This window comes from Neophocaena asiaeorientalis, unplaced genomic scaffold, assembly GCF_003031525.2.
Source record: "Neophocaena asiaeorientalis asiaeorientalis breed wild unplaced genomic scaffold, Neophocaena_asiaeorientalis_V1.1 scaffold89, whole genome shotgun sequence".
NCBI classification, from domain to species: domain Eukaryota; kingdom Metazoa; phylum Chordata; class Mammalia; order Artiodactyla; family Phocoenidae; genus Neophocaena; species Neophocaena asiaeorientalis.
In genome coordinates this window covers 8,801,883-8,818,014 of record NW_020172592.1, presented here as the reverse complement: position 1 = coordinate 8,818,014, position 16,132 = coordinate 8,801,883, and the positions used below count along the sequence as shown (strand labels likewise).

Here is a 16,132-nt window from a genome sequence, read left to right as displayed (position 1 = left end):
AAACTGTTTTAATTTTGTTCAAATTCTTTTTCTGGCACTAGGTGAACCAGATCTGACAAAACATGAAACTAAATACTCTGCAAGTTAAGAACTGAATGCTAACATTTCTATTTTTTCTGTCATTGTTCTTAGGAATAAAAAGTGATGAAATACTATGAGGGGGGGAAAAAAGAAAACGTTTTACAATTGAGCCAAATAAGTGTAGAGGGTAAAAGTGTATTAATCTCATAACTATGGTGTTTTCATACCCTATATTTAGAGCAAACCAGTCAAAATATAAAATGGTGATTTGAAATCTTTCAAATAGGGTATAGGAGAAGCTGGTTTGGATTTCTGGTTCTCTCTCTCTCACCATTTGTGATTTTTTCTTTTTTCCCTAAACTTGTTTCTAATCATAACTTAGGTCCCTCTACTACCTCACTTGGCCACTAGTTCTGTTGATTTTGAGAAACAGCCTCACTGATAATATCTAGAGTTTAGAATGTGAATAGCTCACAAGAAATACATCGCTGAGCTGTTAAGGTCACAGAATTTATGAACTGTGATTCTTTTTCTCAAATACAAACAGCAAAGCATTTTAAAATTTCATCTGCAATATAAACGGTGGTATTGTTTATTCAGCATGGTGACTTGTATGGTCCACCTTCCAACATGATTCAAGTATTGAAAGATTAGGGAAGAAAAACCTGGAAACCATAATGGTCTTGCTCTAACCACGCTTGGCTCAGTTTGAGAGTGCAAATGAGGGACACACTGCCTCTGGCGGAAATGATGAAGCCGAGAAGAAAGCACCAAGGAATCCTGACTTTTCCCACCTAACCTACTAACATAAGTGGGAAAAGTCAGACTCCAAGACATGATCTAAGAAAGACGGAATGATGTAACAAACCCCAAAACAACGCCTCATTGCTTTACCAAGATATCTAAATTTCTTAGCTTTAGCATTTCCTCTTAGAAATAAACTTGGACTCTATTGGACTCAATGACATAACACACTGAGAGAGATAACTCAATTAGAAAAAGTTAGATTAGATGTATAAATTAGTCGACAGAGCACTAGCCACCACTTAAGTAGTATTTGGACCTGGAGACTGTTACTAAGAGCATGTGATTCAAAGTTTTACATGAAAGCAAACTCTTATTCTTGGTGGAAGAGAAGAACCAGACAAAACATTTTATTTTACATCTTGATATACTAGTTGTCATTGCAGAAATGACCTTAGAGATAGCCATTAAGCTTCATTGCACTTCTTAATGTCCCTTTGGTTCTATCATAAATTGAGATCATGACATTATGAGAGTATTTATAGAGTTAATATTTTCCAGCTCTCATCTGGGTCCATCTTTCTTTAGATTTCCTTCCCAGTACAAGGAGGAGGCCCGTTTAGAATGTGAGAAAACATCCAGACACTTCTTCGAAAAGCTATCCTCCTCCTAAATTCATACATTTTTTTTTATTAACAGATGTAAATTTGAAAGGGAAATACCATATACTATAAGCCTTTTGGGAATATTCTGTCTCGTAAGGATGACTTACACTTTTCATTTGAATGGCATGGATGCTGAAAGCTTAAACACAAAACTCATCTGTACTCTAGCTCTGAATCATTCCTTCCGTGAACTCTGCATGCATTTTAATAATAAACACACACATGCGTATGGAGCATGTGACCTCACTGGGAGTTATCTGCAATGTCAAGTACTACTGGAGGATAACCAAGAATTGACTGACACATCTTATAGAACTGGAGTTAATTAATAGGTCTACCAATTCCCAATTGTATTGCAGGAAACACAAACACAAAATCTGCTTAATACAGCAATAAATGACATACCGTGTGTGGTCATAAGGCATTCACTATACAGCAAGAGTAGTTTTGGAATACAGTATTCAGGAGTTTAAATATTGCTATTAAAATGCTAGAAGAGCAAAATTGGGTCTATTTTCATAATTAGAAGACTAAACAAGGTTTTTTCTTTTTTTTTTTTGCAAACTGTTCATGATTATTTAAAAGGAATTGCTATTTCCTCGTATAAGATCTGAAGCTATTAAATGATGAAGGATGTCTTGCTTTGTTTCAAAAGTGATGTCTTTTGTGGCATCCAGCCATCTGGAATGGAAGTCCATAATTTCTAACAATGAATTTCAACAATCTTGGGGACTCAATGTAAGACAAAGAGTTATTTTAAAGGAAGAGCACTGCAAAGAAAAAACTGGATGTTAAAATGTCCATGAATTCATGATAAAAGCAAAAAGTCCTTTTTTGTATGATAAAATTATTTGTAATATGTAAAACCTGGACAGAAGTTCAAAAAGTAAACTATTTCACTATTTTATGTAGAATGGGGCAGGAACAGCAAAGTATACATGCTACTTTTCAACCAGAATATAGGAGAAAGATTTGTCTTGGTTCTTTCTGAAAATCCATCCTTGTAAATAAAAGTTACTAAATTCAAACTTCATGAGACCTTATGAACTCTTATCCAACAATCCTGGCCTCAGTCCTGATTATTATTTTATTTCTTATTCTTCCAATCTTTCCATTACCAGCATTATTTTCCTAACGGCATGAAACACATATTGTCTCTTTTTTCTCAACTTCAAAAACAGCATAACTGTTTAAATCCAAGTGTAGTATTTTTAGTACCAATATAGATCAATTTAAAGCAGATTCTCTCTTTAGGCAGCTTAAGCATTGAAAATTAAATTTTATGTTGTCTAGACAAGCCATCGTGATAATATCTTTTCCAGAATTTCCTAGATTGACTGTCTAGACTGCTCCAAATTCCCCCAGGTAATTGCATAATCATTTTCCCTCTGACCCCCTAAACAGTCTGGAACAGTATCTCCCCATGTATAGTTGCCATGCAAATCAAGATCACTGCGCTTCTGAAGGAGGACTTCCCTCAAAGGTTCTGAGTTTTAGGATTTCAGGAAAATACTTGTACGTCAATATCCCACCTTAAGGAGATGGGAAGCTTTATTTATTTATTTCAGTGGAGGAAACGGCCTCCTCCATTTTCCTGGGTAAATTGCCTGGCTCCAGAAGCTGTACCTCTGCATCTCCCCACCCATCCATAAAGCAGCAATAAAGTAGTTGATGAGATGAGAAGGAAGGAACTTTGCTAAAGAGCAACTTCAAAAAGAAAAAACACAAAACAATACTACATTTTGGGGAAAATGGTAAAAATACAGGAACAATATATGATATTTTAATTTAAACAACCACCAAGATCATCTAAGCTTCAAATTTAAAAATGGAGGAAATTAAGCTAAGTACAGAATGACCTGGCAACAATGAGAGCTCAGTGCAGTAACATACAACCTCTGATGAATGAGGTACATTTAACAGCAAGGTGATAATTATCACCATAAACTCTGAAACCGCTTTCAGCCTGAAATACACATTTCTATTTTAAAAATGATAAACCACATTTTTTTTTTCAGTATCTACTACCTATTAGACAACATTAAACTCTTACAACAACTGTATGAGGTAGAGACCATTCTCATTACCACTTTCTAGAGTAGAAACAAAGACACAAAGAAAGTTAGTAGCTTGCTCCTTATCAAGCATCCAGTACTGAATTGAGGTTGGACCAAAGCCCTGCAGTGTGAGGCCAGGTGACCTGCCTTTAACAATGATGGGATTAGAACTCCCTGAGTTTCTACAGCAAAAAATGTCAGTGGGTCACGCCCCGCTGGGAGGCTTGGAAAGCAGTTGGAGGTAATAAGTCAAGTTCTCATTTAAAACATATGGACACTGAGAATCGCAGAGGTTTGTTTTGTTTTTACGTATTATGAGACAGAGTCTCAGAGAGGTTAAGTAATTTTCCAGTGCTCCCCAGCTAGTAAGTTGCCGAACATGATCAGAAGTCAGATCTGTCCCTAAAGCCTATATCTTTTCCACCAACCTGTGCTTGGAGCTCAGCTGTCCGGACCCCACTGTCTCATACAGCATGATGCCTGGCAGATGTAAAAAGTGCAATATGACATGGGGAAGGTTCTCCAGAGCTGTCTCCAGTAAACAGAGAAGTGAGACCCAATTTTAGGGTGCCTGACTATAGGAAATAGCTGAGAAGGAAAGAAAGAGGGAGAGATTTATCCAGAAGTTACTGAAAAGTTAAGTATGCAAAGTCTCCAGGACCGTGTGCAGGAAATTATTCCTAATTTCATCAATATGAAACAAGTAATTTAAGTGGAACTGCCCTTCCTTAAAGTTAATTTTTACTTAAAACTCTTGGGTATGTCAGCAAGAACAGTATGCATACTTGTAAAGGAAGGAAGAAGGATGCAGTGGAAGAAGAGGCTGATGAGGGCAACTGTCTACGCCGGTGAGACCCTGGTAAAGGGTTTTTTTTTTTTTTTGGTTTTTGCGGTACGTGGGCCTCTCACTGTTGTGGCCCCTCCCGCTGCAAAGCACAGGCTCCGGATGCGCAGGCTCAGCGGCCACGGCTCACAGGCACAGCCGCTCTGCAGCATGTGGGATCCTCCCGGACCGGGGCATGAACCCGTGTCCCCTGCATCGGCAGGCGGACTCTCAACCACTGCGCCACCAGGGAAGCCCTGTAAAGGGTTTTTTATCTTCCCAGGATCATCAGGAAAGTCATAATAACTGTGTTCAGTCTAGAAACCACATAGCCTCGAAGGTGTCTTCTTATACAAAGAAGGCACAACACAAACTGTTTTGATTTCTAAGTCTTTGGGTTGAAAGAACATATTTGTAACACTTTTGTACCCATTAAGAAAATATAAAGAAAGGCTCTAGAGTTTAAGTTATAAAGAAGTGGCTAACATGTAAATTATATTTTATCTTTAGGATTCCAGAAATATTCTGGGAACAAATTCTTTATCTGTTGAGTATTTCTGAATTCCAGTCTGAAAGAAAATTCTGTCACAAATGATTTTCTCACCACATTCACACTTTTGTTCTTCTTAGGATTTTGTGCCAAAAATAATAAAAGGGCTTATAATTTAAGGCTATTGATAAATCCAATTCATGGAACTGCTTTCCTACTAGTAACTTTTCCTTTAAATACATCCCTAATTGCAAGTTGTACTTACATTTCCCTAACTTTAATTTCCTCACTAAATTTTCTCACTAAAACGTCTTGTAGGAGTAAGAGACAAATAAACATTTTTTTTCCTTTTTTATACTGACAAAATAATAGCCCAAAATATAAAAACAAAGCCTAGCTAAGCAAGAACATAAATGTGAGTAATTTAGGTCAAACATGAGATCAGATCATTGTGCACATGTATGGCATCCTTTCTTAATCTCTGGGCAGAAGAAAACAACTGCGGTGGCAGACACTTCTGGCTAAGGATGGAGGGGGAAAGCTGGCAATATACAAATGAAGGAGAAAACAGTACACATTCAGCCTGCTGACATCTGCTGCACATGCAAAATGGATTGGACTCTGTAATCCAGAGCGAAAGCAAATGCTTCCTTCCTTCCTCCTGTTCCACAGTTATTGTTGAGTGATGGTCTCATTCTTTTTGCATTCACAGATTAAAATTAATAACAGCATCTGAATTCGAAGTAGGTCCCAATGAATAGCAACTAGAAGCTAAATGAACTGAAGAAATTAGTAATGAAGCATTTGAATAGGAAGGGGTCATGGACAAACACCGTTTTTTAAAAGCCAGCTTTACCTCAGGATGATGTCCAATTTCAACGTAGGTGCAAACTGGATGAAAAGCCCCCGTTCCACAGGCGTACAAGTGAGTCTGATTATAAGCCTTAAGCACCTTGATGAAATTAGCACATTCTTTCTGTAAAACAAAAGGAAAACCAGTGAGTTCTAGTGGTCAGCATGGCTGAAATATCCTCTAGGGTGCTAGGCATGTTTGAACAGATTTCTTTTGTGTCCTTTCACATCATTTTTAGGGCTTATTATTCTATTGTTTGCTCACATTATTACATGAAATACAGAAGGTGTCTGCTTGCATTATTACATGAAATACAGAAGTTCTTATTTTGGGGGGGACAAAATATAATATTCTCTTTAATGTTTTTATTAAAACTATAATTTATTTACACAAAAGTGGAATAAAGTTATAGATAACCGATTATCATATGTGACTTTTCTAGAAATGAGGAAAACAGCAAATTATATGGTTAATTAATTAATTATTTAAATCATAACAATGGTGAAAATTTCAGAAGTCAGCTCTGAGTTTAATTTTGGAAAATCAAAAATAAAAGGTAATACAACCTTCTATTAAATATGAATTTGAAACATCATCAGTAACTCATAATGATGGGTGACTGACTTTGAACTTCAGTAGTGCTTCTTACTAGTGAGCTTTATAGACCCTAAGAAGACAAAACCACCTTCTCTTGAAAAAGTCGTTTAACCCCCAAAGACAATTTGGGTATAAGATGAGATAGAGAAGGTGTTAGAGTCTGGAATGTCTATAGGCTGAAGGGTCTTTATTAGAGTGGCTATAATTAATAAATATTTTCATGCAGTTCACGTACATCCTAAACCCATACGTGGATCCCCTGCCCAATGAGTCATGGATCCCCCAGGTAAAAAACAGCTACTTATAAGAGAGAATTATAGTCATATCTTATTATTATTTATAGAAGTTTAGACATTCTTGCCATTTTATTACCCAAATAAAGTGTCACCTAAGAGATAAATGGACAGAGCTCTTTATATCTTTTCTATACACTCTATTATATCTATAGATCCTGTGAAAGAAAATGTAGTTCTACAAACAAATAGGAATCTTAGCCTTTTGTTCCTGTTAAGGAAAGATTTAGGGGAAAAAAATCAGACAGTCAAAATATAAACTAGATAATTTTATTGCCAAAGAAATCCAGAGCAGAAAAGACATAATTTTTGCCAACTATTTTTAAATAGGTGAGTCCATATCAATACTGTAAAAATAAAACAATGAAAAGAGAAATTCAAACTATCAGAATATTTTCAAATAAAATGTTATGGTCTATTAAACATACAGAAAATCTTAAAAATTAAATACATATAAGTAGAAAATATGAGTTTGTCATGGAATATACAATACCCATTTTTTAATATCCAACTGAGTATTCATATGGTAAATAATAATTACATTGAAAATTGTTATTGATCATAGACTTTCTTATACAGTTTTGTGTTTTTGCCTATTAAACATTTATAAATAAGAGCCAAATATGTAACTAAAAATGCAGATAAAGATCAAAAGCAGACTATAGTGCAAGTAATGCTGGCAAACATAAGAGTGGATTGGGTTTGTCCTTGCGCCTCTAAGTGTGTAACACTCCCAAAGTCACTCTGTACAACATATGACTCTTCAAGTGAAAGCTCACAATACATTTAGACTTATGTAGTCCATTGGTGTTTATAACTGAGGTGTTACAATTATTTAAGTACATTTCCACATGACACTTGTATTCTGTGATTGTAGCTGATGATTTTGGTATTAACTTTATTGCCTCCATAAAATAAAGAGCAGACCAAATCTGAGAAGAATAATTGTTATTTAAATTCAAATACTTGCTTTCCATCATCACTGATTTTTCTAGGATGACATCTGAGGATGAACTATAAACATATCATCCCAAAGGTGAATCAGATCTTTTTAAGGAAAAATATGAAACTTGCCAGTTACGACTCCTCATGCTTCCTTATTATATGCTGAGTAGTTTAGGGGAGTAACTAAAATACACATCTAATTCCTCCCACTGTTTTGCTACTTAGATCCTGAATCCTTCTTTTGTCTGGCAAGGCATTATAACATAGAAAATTAAGCACTGAAATCAACTGATTTTGCAACTTTCTATGAAGAAAAATTTCCTAGCTTAAAGAGTACATGCATCTTATCCATGTACCACTTTGAACATGGTACATCTTAGACATAACCTTAGATAAGCTCAGATATAACCTAACTTCCAAGACTTTTAGTCACCAACTCCCCATTCTGTAGCAGTTTCTCCTCCTTCCCCAAGAGGATAGGGCATGGATTCTTGGGCAGAGGAAAGAGGCTGTGGATAGGGAAACACCTGATAAACTCATTTACAAATAAGACATTTATGAGTCTTACCCAAAGGACTTAACCTTGTACTCTTAAGAAAATGCAGTCCTTTGGAAATAAGTCATTTTCAGGAAAATGTTTTATGGTACCTCTTTTCTTTGAAACATGTAGGTGGTCACATACTCTGCTTTTACATAAAGACAGCTATCCATGACAGTGGACTCAATATTATAGCATTGAAGATTATAAACAACCAGTTCCAGCACCATATGTTGAAATTAAGAAACTGGATGTGCACACACATATTGGTAAGCAAACGAATATTCTAATAAAGAGTAGTGGCACACCCAGATGGATGTATTGTTCATTTTAGAAAAGAACAGAGTTTTAGTTTGCCCACAGTCATACCTATAAAGATATGCAGGGAATTTAAAATACAAACCCAATTTCTCTAATCTCATTACTAACACCTCAGGGCATCCTAGAAATTTGAGAATAGACCCTAGTTCTCTGCAATAAAGGAAAGAAAAAGGAAGGGAATATTTCATGAGCGCAGATACTTGTGCATACAAATGAAGGCTATGTCACTTCTGCAACTGTTACGAATTCTAAGATTACAGAATCTGTGGGTTCTTATCTCATAGATTGGGTAACTGATTAGCAATAATTATTGACTGAAAAATTCTCAGGATTCTTGAGAACTAGGGAACTGAGCCACACTGAATATCCTAATTTTATTTTGTTCTCTATTAACTGTCAAAGAAGCACCACTCTGATATGACAACTATTCCTCTACAGAGCTGCTGGAAAAAATCACAGGACTATAGTTGTGAAACCTGGCAAAGGGTTCTACTGAGAATGTTGATAAAGATTCTATCTGTCCTACAAAGCAGCTAGACCCAGCCTACTGGCCTGAGGCCTGGAATGATTTTCCCAGTGAACTCTCCCAGGTGGCAGCAGGTTGTACTGTCTCTGTGCCTCGGGGCTAGCTCAACATTATTTTGAAGTGAAGGTTGATGCAAACAGAATGGAGAGAAATTTCTGGGGTTTAGAGAGTATGTTAAGACACCTGAACTGAAACAAAGAAATTGAATGAAACACTTCCAAAATTGTTTTAAAATAGCTGCAAGGAAACTCATCAATAACAGCTTAGGAAGAAACAGTGAATTAAAAGAACTGCACAGAGAAGAACCCAAAACTTGAAAGAGACATTGTGAGTAATGACTGTTCTTTAAATAGAAAACCTACATAAAAGATTATCAATCCCTGTCATTCATTTGCCTTCATTCTCCAGCTTGTTGCTGCCAAGGTTTTTGAGTGTTCCAAAACGGGATATTCATTTTATTTGGAAGCAGCCTGGACATTCCTCTAAAAAAAAAAAGGAAGCATGGCAGAAAAAGGAAACACACTTCACACATTTCTGCTCTAGGGAGACAGAAGAAGAGTGTTTCTGACCTTTTCTTGAACCGTGACGATTCTTAAAACTCAGAATGTAATGTACTTTTTGGCATTCACCTACTGCACTGCTTTGCTCAGCACTGGTGGATTTACAATGTAATAAAGAGAATGTAATCAGTTCAAAATGAATTCATTTTTCAAACCTGGATCCTTTTTGGAATTTAAGTTGATACACACACGACAAGTTTAGCCACGAGTTGGCTTCCCGAGAGTCAGGCAACCATACTGAGCTCTTATTTTACTGAAATATACTCCAGAACAACAGCATTATAAATTGTTAACTTAGCCTAGTAGTAAAAGTAAAGGCAGTTATAAACCAGCAAACCCAAGGCCACACATGAAGCCCAATGATTCATCATCCTTAGTGACAAACCATTTACACTTATTTTTTAAGAGTTTCTAGTGCCTTCAGGTCAAATGTAGAGAGGAATTACACACAGAGATATTAGCCTGGAAAAATAACTTAGAAAGAAAATGTCTACCCCCAGAAAAGGATATAGAAGCCAAATGCACAGTGATTCAAAAACAAACATCACAAATATGCAGCACTGATTAGAGTGTGTTACAAAGACTTTTCCCGGACAGTTACAAAAATAAAGTCCATCCATCTGTCAAAACAACTGCTCCATGCATGAAAATTAAAACAGAATAGAGGTGTTTTTAACTAACTTCTGATAATTATACTTTCTATAAAAGAATATAATTTACCTCCAATTCCAATTACCTCCTTGCATGTTCTTAAATTATGGATGGAGCAGTGAAATTTTACTCTAAATAAAAGAAGAGAAAAGAGGAGAGAAGGCTGTGAAGATGAACAATCTATATTTAAATATATTCAGTTCATGATTAAATCAAACAACTTGTTCTAGTTCAAATATAAATCAGCTCAACATTAATGGATATAGTACAACATTGCCTCAGGTCAGTGAACACTCATTTAAAAAGGAAAAAAGTCTCTATCCCATCAGCAATTTATGTTGAAATATTTTAATGTATAATGTAGCAGCTGGGAAAGCAAAGGAAGCCTTTTCCTATCATGGTGGGTGGATACATTTCTGCATGAAAATCCATTAATAAGCTTAATTCCTGAAGTTAATCTGTTGACTTTCTTTTTCTCTGGTCAATTTATTTGGCAAGCTGGCTGAATATGAGAATCTTCGTGCCAAAGCAGTAATCCGTGAGATTGTTCCCGTCAATCACTTCATCCCTCTCTGTATTTAAGCTGTTCCATGCTTACCTAGCAATAATGTTTTGTCTTTTTTTCTTTTAACACTGTGCTATTACAGCTGTGATCAGATCATCCATAATCATGTCTTCCTAATACCTCAGCATTCACTAAAGGATGTTAGAAATCTCTTCTTCAAAGAGGCATGTCTAATAGAACTAAGAGTTAACTGTGTCCTATTTATAGTCTTAGCCATCTAATGTTGAATTTGTGACTTGGAACTTTTTAATATCCACCTGATGAAATAGTGAATAGCCTGTTCTGTCCATCTGGGGAGACATTTTCCCCTTCCTTTTTAAGAAGAATGATGGCATAATCAAACCAATGGACCTTTCCACTTCAATGTTTTGTTTTGTTTTGATTTCAGAGAATTTTTTTTAAACATACTGATTCAACTAGAACAACTAAGATGGCATTACTCCATGGCTAGTTATTTAAGTATCTGAGTCTATTCATATTAACTGAACTATAACATCTTCAAATCCATGACAATTAGAAAAGAAATTCTAACTTGGTTTCAATGATGTGATAGACTAAATGAAGACTCCTGCCCAAGGATACCAGAACATTTTACCTAAATGCTCATTTCAATTAAGCATCCCATTTGACTGGTTTTTCACCTCTGGATTGACTATCTGTTTTGAAGTTCTAGAAATACTGATTAAGATTCTATAAACATTTTTCTTTCAAATTACTTGAAACCCTCAAACTTGGTCAAAATTATATGCCTAAGCACTACAGACCATGGTATTAGCAAAGTTAGCCAATGTGATTCTCTTCTACTATTTAAAGGAGCTTTGAGCAATTTCACTTTGAAATGTCATATGGACCAGAGAAGCTGATAATGTCTACTTTTGGCTTGTATTTTATTTTACATTGTGCTATCGATCTAATTATTACATTTGTACCACTCACTGGAGTTATTTGATTGTGGGTGGTCCATACAATATGTACTTAGCATAATCTTTCTTCATCTCATATTCAAATGAATGCAAAAAATTGTAAAATACTATGCAAAACCAACCTGAGTATTTTTTCCTGCCAAACCAGAACTATTATGTAGTCAAAAACCTTACTCTGATTTCAATAATGACATTCTGTGGTTTCCAATATTATGCAAGGTTGTTGAATACTTAGTGCTCATGCCTTAAGGCAACTAAGTCAATGGTTTACACCAAGTAGGTAGATTTACAATCTAAAGAGATTTATTGTGGACAGAATTAGCTGGCATATTAATTCTAACATATATGCATTTATCATGAATGAATTTAATACTCAAATAAGGGAGATGAATTGCATCTTTAATCACATATGAGATGTAGCTTTAAGGAAGGAGAAAAAAAATGAAATCCAGATTTTAGAGGAATGCTATTTTTTTTTTTTTTTTTTTTTTGCAGTACACGGGCCTCTCACCGTTGTGGCCTCTCCCATCGCGAAGCACAGGCTCCGGACGCGCAGGCTCAGCGGCCATGGCTCAGTGGCCATGGCTCACAGGCCCAGCTGCTTCGCGGCATGTGGGATCTTCCCGGACCGGGGCACGAACCCGTGTCCCCTGCCTCAGCAGGCGGAGTCTCAACCACTGAGCCACCAGGGAAGCCCTAGAGGAATGCTTTCTTAAAATTCATATATACCTCTTTTCTACCCTCTGCCTTGTCTAATATCAAAAGTAAAAAAATTTTGGTTGAAATCCTTAATGTCCAAAGTACTGAATGCTATTATATAATTAATAATATAAAATATTCTACATATATTCTAATAAATGGAGGCTCTTTAACCATTTACAATAATCCATTTAGACATATACTCCATATTTATAATATATGTGGATTATACACACATTTATATGTATATATAATGTATACACATATATTAATTTAAAAAATAATCTCTGAATACAGTTAAAAGTTTAAACTTTAGAATTAAAATATTTGTTTATATTTATTAATATTTAATGAAAATGTTACTTATTCTTAGGTATGTATTTACATTTGAAAAGGTATTCTTGAAGAATTTAAGAAAAACATAGAATAAAAGTAATAAAATCAAAATGAAAAAATAGAAATAACATGAAGGTAGTTATCTATACTAATCTGATGCTTTAAAAGTCAGTCAGACAAGGGTTAGAATTATTAAAGCATCATTTTCCATTTGCTACGTGACTACAAGAAAGTTATTTAGGACTTCTGAGCCTCAGTTTCTTCAACTAAAATTGGTATTAATGACATATCTGTGTAAAGTACATAGTATGATGCCTAGCACTTATTAACGGAAGAGTAGCATCTTATTCTTTAAATAATCAATCATCCATTTGTTGGTTAGAATATTTTCATGTCCGCTTAACTCTCACACCATTCCACACACTGTGCCATGACTTGGGCAAGAAGTCTATTATGAATTGTTCATTTCTTCTTAAGTACAGTTAAAAGAGGTTAAACCCATAATTGGTGGTAATGAGAGGTAGATTTAATAAAATTGGTTTTGAATATTAATCTGTGCTCATTCCTGTTACAAAGGCGGGTTATATTTTGTTCATTAGAATTTTCATAAAATTCCAGTCCTCCAACAGTAAGGACTATCAATTATAAACTTATAATCACTCTTTTTATCAAAGTGGTAGATGGTATGAATCACTGTCACAGTCAAACAGCAAATATAGCAATTGTTTCTCAATAGCTGTGGCAGAATTGTGGTGTGTCACTTAGGTAAGCTGGAACTACATCCTTTGAAAGGAAATGTGTATCTTATAACCAGAAAGGAGTTACATAAATTAGTTAATAAAAGAAATGATTTAGAATAATACCTAGTATACATAGTAAGCTTCAATAGATGTTAGCTATCATTATTACTAGTATTCTTTGAATATTGAATTTAAACTGTTATCAGTTTGCCTGTTACTTACCTCCAAGCAGAAATAAACATACACACATGAATGCACATGAAAATTTGAATGCTCAATTCTGTGACACTTACTAAGAAGTCTTTCACTTGCTCTCATCAGGAATCAGTTGTCTATATACCTGAAGTATCATCAAATTTCATCATGGAATCATACTTAAAAATGAATAAAGTGACCATAGTCTTTCATTTGTGAGGTCATCTAGGCTGCCCACAAAAACTTATAATCAATATTATCAGGAACAGTAAAGGGTCTATGATTCTGCTCTACTTGTAAGATAACCAGCTACCCTGACACAGTTTTGCAGATGCTGGCAGAAGATATACAGCTCCTGAATCAGAGATAAACGACTTTATTATTTACAGAAATATCAGTAGTCAAAGTATCAGCATTTCTCATGCCAGTTACCCAAGCTCCAATTCCCACTGGGCAGTGAGAAGAGGACCAAGTGACACCTGCACTGCAGTGAGGTGCATTACAGCAGAGGAACTCTGGGGTTGAGGGAACCTGAACATTTTATACTAGGCATAAGCATCCTGGCCATTACATTTTGAGGAAGATGTTATGTTCATTGTACCTGCAGGTGAGCATAACTTGCCCTTTGCTCTGAGGGAGACACTGTCTCTACTTCTCAAGGTTATTTTAAAAGTATCCTTTTGCTTAAGAGTTCCTCTGTTCATCAGATGTGCAGAAGTGTGAGAGATCTATGAAAAATTATCTCCCAACAATTAAACATCAGGGTTTTGAGATTTAATGAAACCTTATGATTTTTATAGAATCAGAGGTAATTCTAATTATCCATTTAGAGTTTTAACATGCCCTGAAGTCCCTAAAATAAAATTAAAAAAATTAAGTTGATATCAACTTTGACCTTTGAAAAAGTAAATGAAATTCAAGGACTAACATGCATTTTAGACTGTACTGCAACTTCACATGAATGTGTAGCTTCAAATTCTCAGTTGCATTCACTTGGCAAAACTTAGTGTTGTTGAGGTCCTGCAATTTGAGTCATGATAAATTTGACGGACATGTAATAATATATCATATGTTAAAAATGAATAACAACTAAGGACAAAAATATATCTCTTAAGAACTGCAAAAATGTCCCAAAATTCAGGTGCATGATATTGCACTTTGAAATGTATCCAACAAGAGCAATTTTATGAGAATCTGGTTTTTTTGTTCATCTCAGATAGTTGAAATTTTGATTTCCAACAATGTTCAAAATATTTCTAATAGTCATACGGTTGCCATTTGGTTTTACTGAAACTTAGTACAAAGAGAGATGGTTTAGTAGGATAAACAAAGAAGATTCAGAGAGCTATTGATTCGAAACAGATTCTTTTACCAGCTTAGCATGTATTCAGTTTTCATTTGCAAAACAGGGTCAAGGAAGTTAATCCCTCAATAGAAATGTTATTGTGAATACAAATTGGATTTTAAGCACCAGAAAAATATCAAAAATAAAAGTAAATGCAGCTAATAGCAGTCAGAATAGAGATATCTGGATTGCATTTATGTCCTTATTGAGGGTATCTGTACAATAATATATATCATGTAATTTTTTTTTAATTACAACTCTCAAGTAACAACAGTGGAAAAGTTCATGAGCATTTCACTCCTCTAATATAAAAATATCGTAACAATGTAAATGTTTAGAACTTACAACACCACGAAAAGGAGGCAATGGTAGTATATATATCCTGCATATACACTTCTGGAAAAAAATAAGTTTAGATTAACCTTATTGTCAGAAATGCCATTATCAGCAGCCTAAGGCACATTTGTATTCTCTCTCTCTTTTTCTCTCCACCTATGTATATATGAAGAAAGAGAGAGACTATACACATCTTAGGCTGTAGATTCCCTCTTACCACAAAGTCCTTTTATTGTGGACTAGTTGCTCAAATCCCAGCAGCCGATTTAATATATATGTATGATGCAAAACTGAGCTGTGAGAAATGATGGTTTGTATCTTCCCAGCTGCCTGGGAGAATGGGGAATACTTTCTGTATAATGCTACACTTAGTGACACAGGAACTATGTAGGTTCAATCAAATGGTATGTCCTGACTTGCCGGGTGGCTGTACCATGTTGACCATCTTAACCGGACTTAAAAATGACCTACTCTCAAGATACATAAAAGTAACCAGTGTCTTTGTCCTGTTTTTCCTATTGTATTCTTGCATCTGAATCTAATACCAAGAAGACAGCACTTCCTCCAGGATGGTTTGTTTAAAGGAGATTTACTTGCAGAGGACATTCAGAGAAAACACTAAAACCAGTAGGAAAAGGGTAAACTTGGATTCTAGAAACCACGGAGAGCACTCAAGAAGGTTGTTAGTTTACTTTTCTATAAATGTTCAGGTCACTTCCTATTTTGGTTACAATTCTATGTTGAAGTCCTGATGGCTGCAAAAACCACTCAAGGTCTCATTCATGTGGTTTTGAGCATCACAAGAGGTCTTTGAAAAGAATTACTGTCCATCAGTCACAGCTGACTATTATTTACTCAAGATACAGTGCAGAATTTCCTTCAAACTGTCCATGTATCCCTTAACAAATA

At 35.3% G+C, this 16,132-nt stretch overlaps 1 protein-coding gene across 1 annotated transcript in view; it reads right to left on the bottom strand.

Moving 5' to 3' along the window:
* The window catches only part of SEMA3A (semaphorin 3A), a 224,422-nt gene that overhangs the window by 142,623 nt on the left and 65,667 nt on the right, over positions 1–16,132 (bottom strand). The window contains exon 4 of the mRNA XM_024738433.1: positions 5,657–5,776. Within this exon, the coding sequence (XP_024594201.1) occupies positions 5,657–5,776 (120 nt within the window). The remainder of the gene's footprint in view (positions 1–5,656; positions 5,777–16,132) is intronic.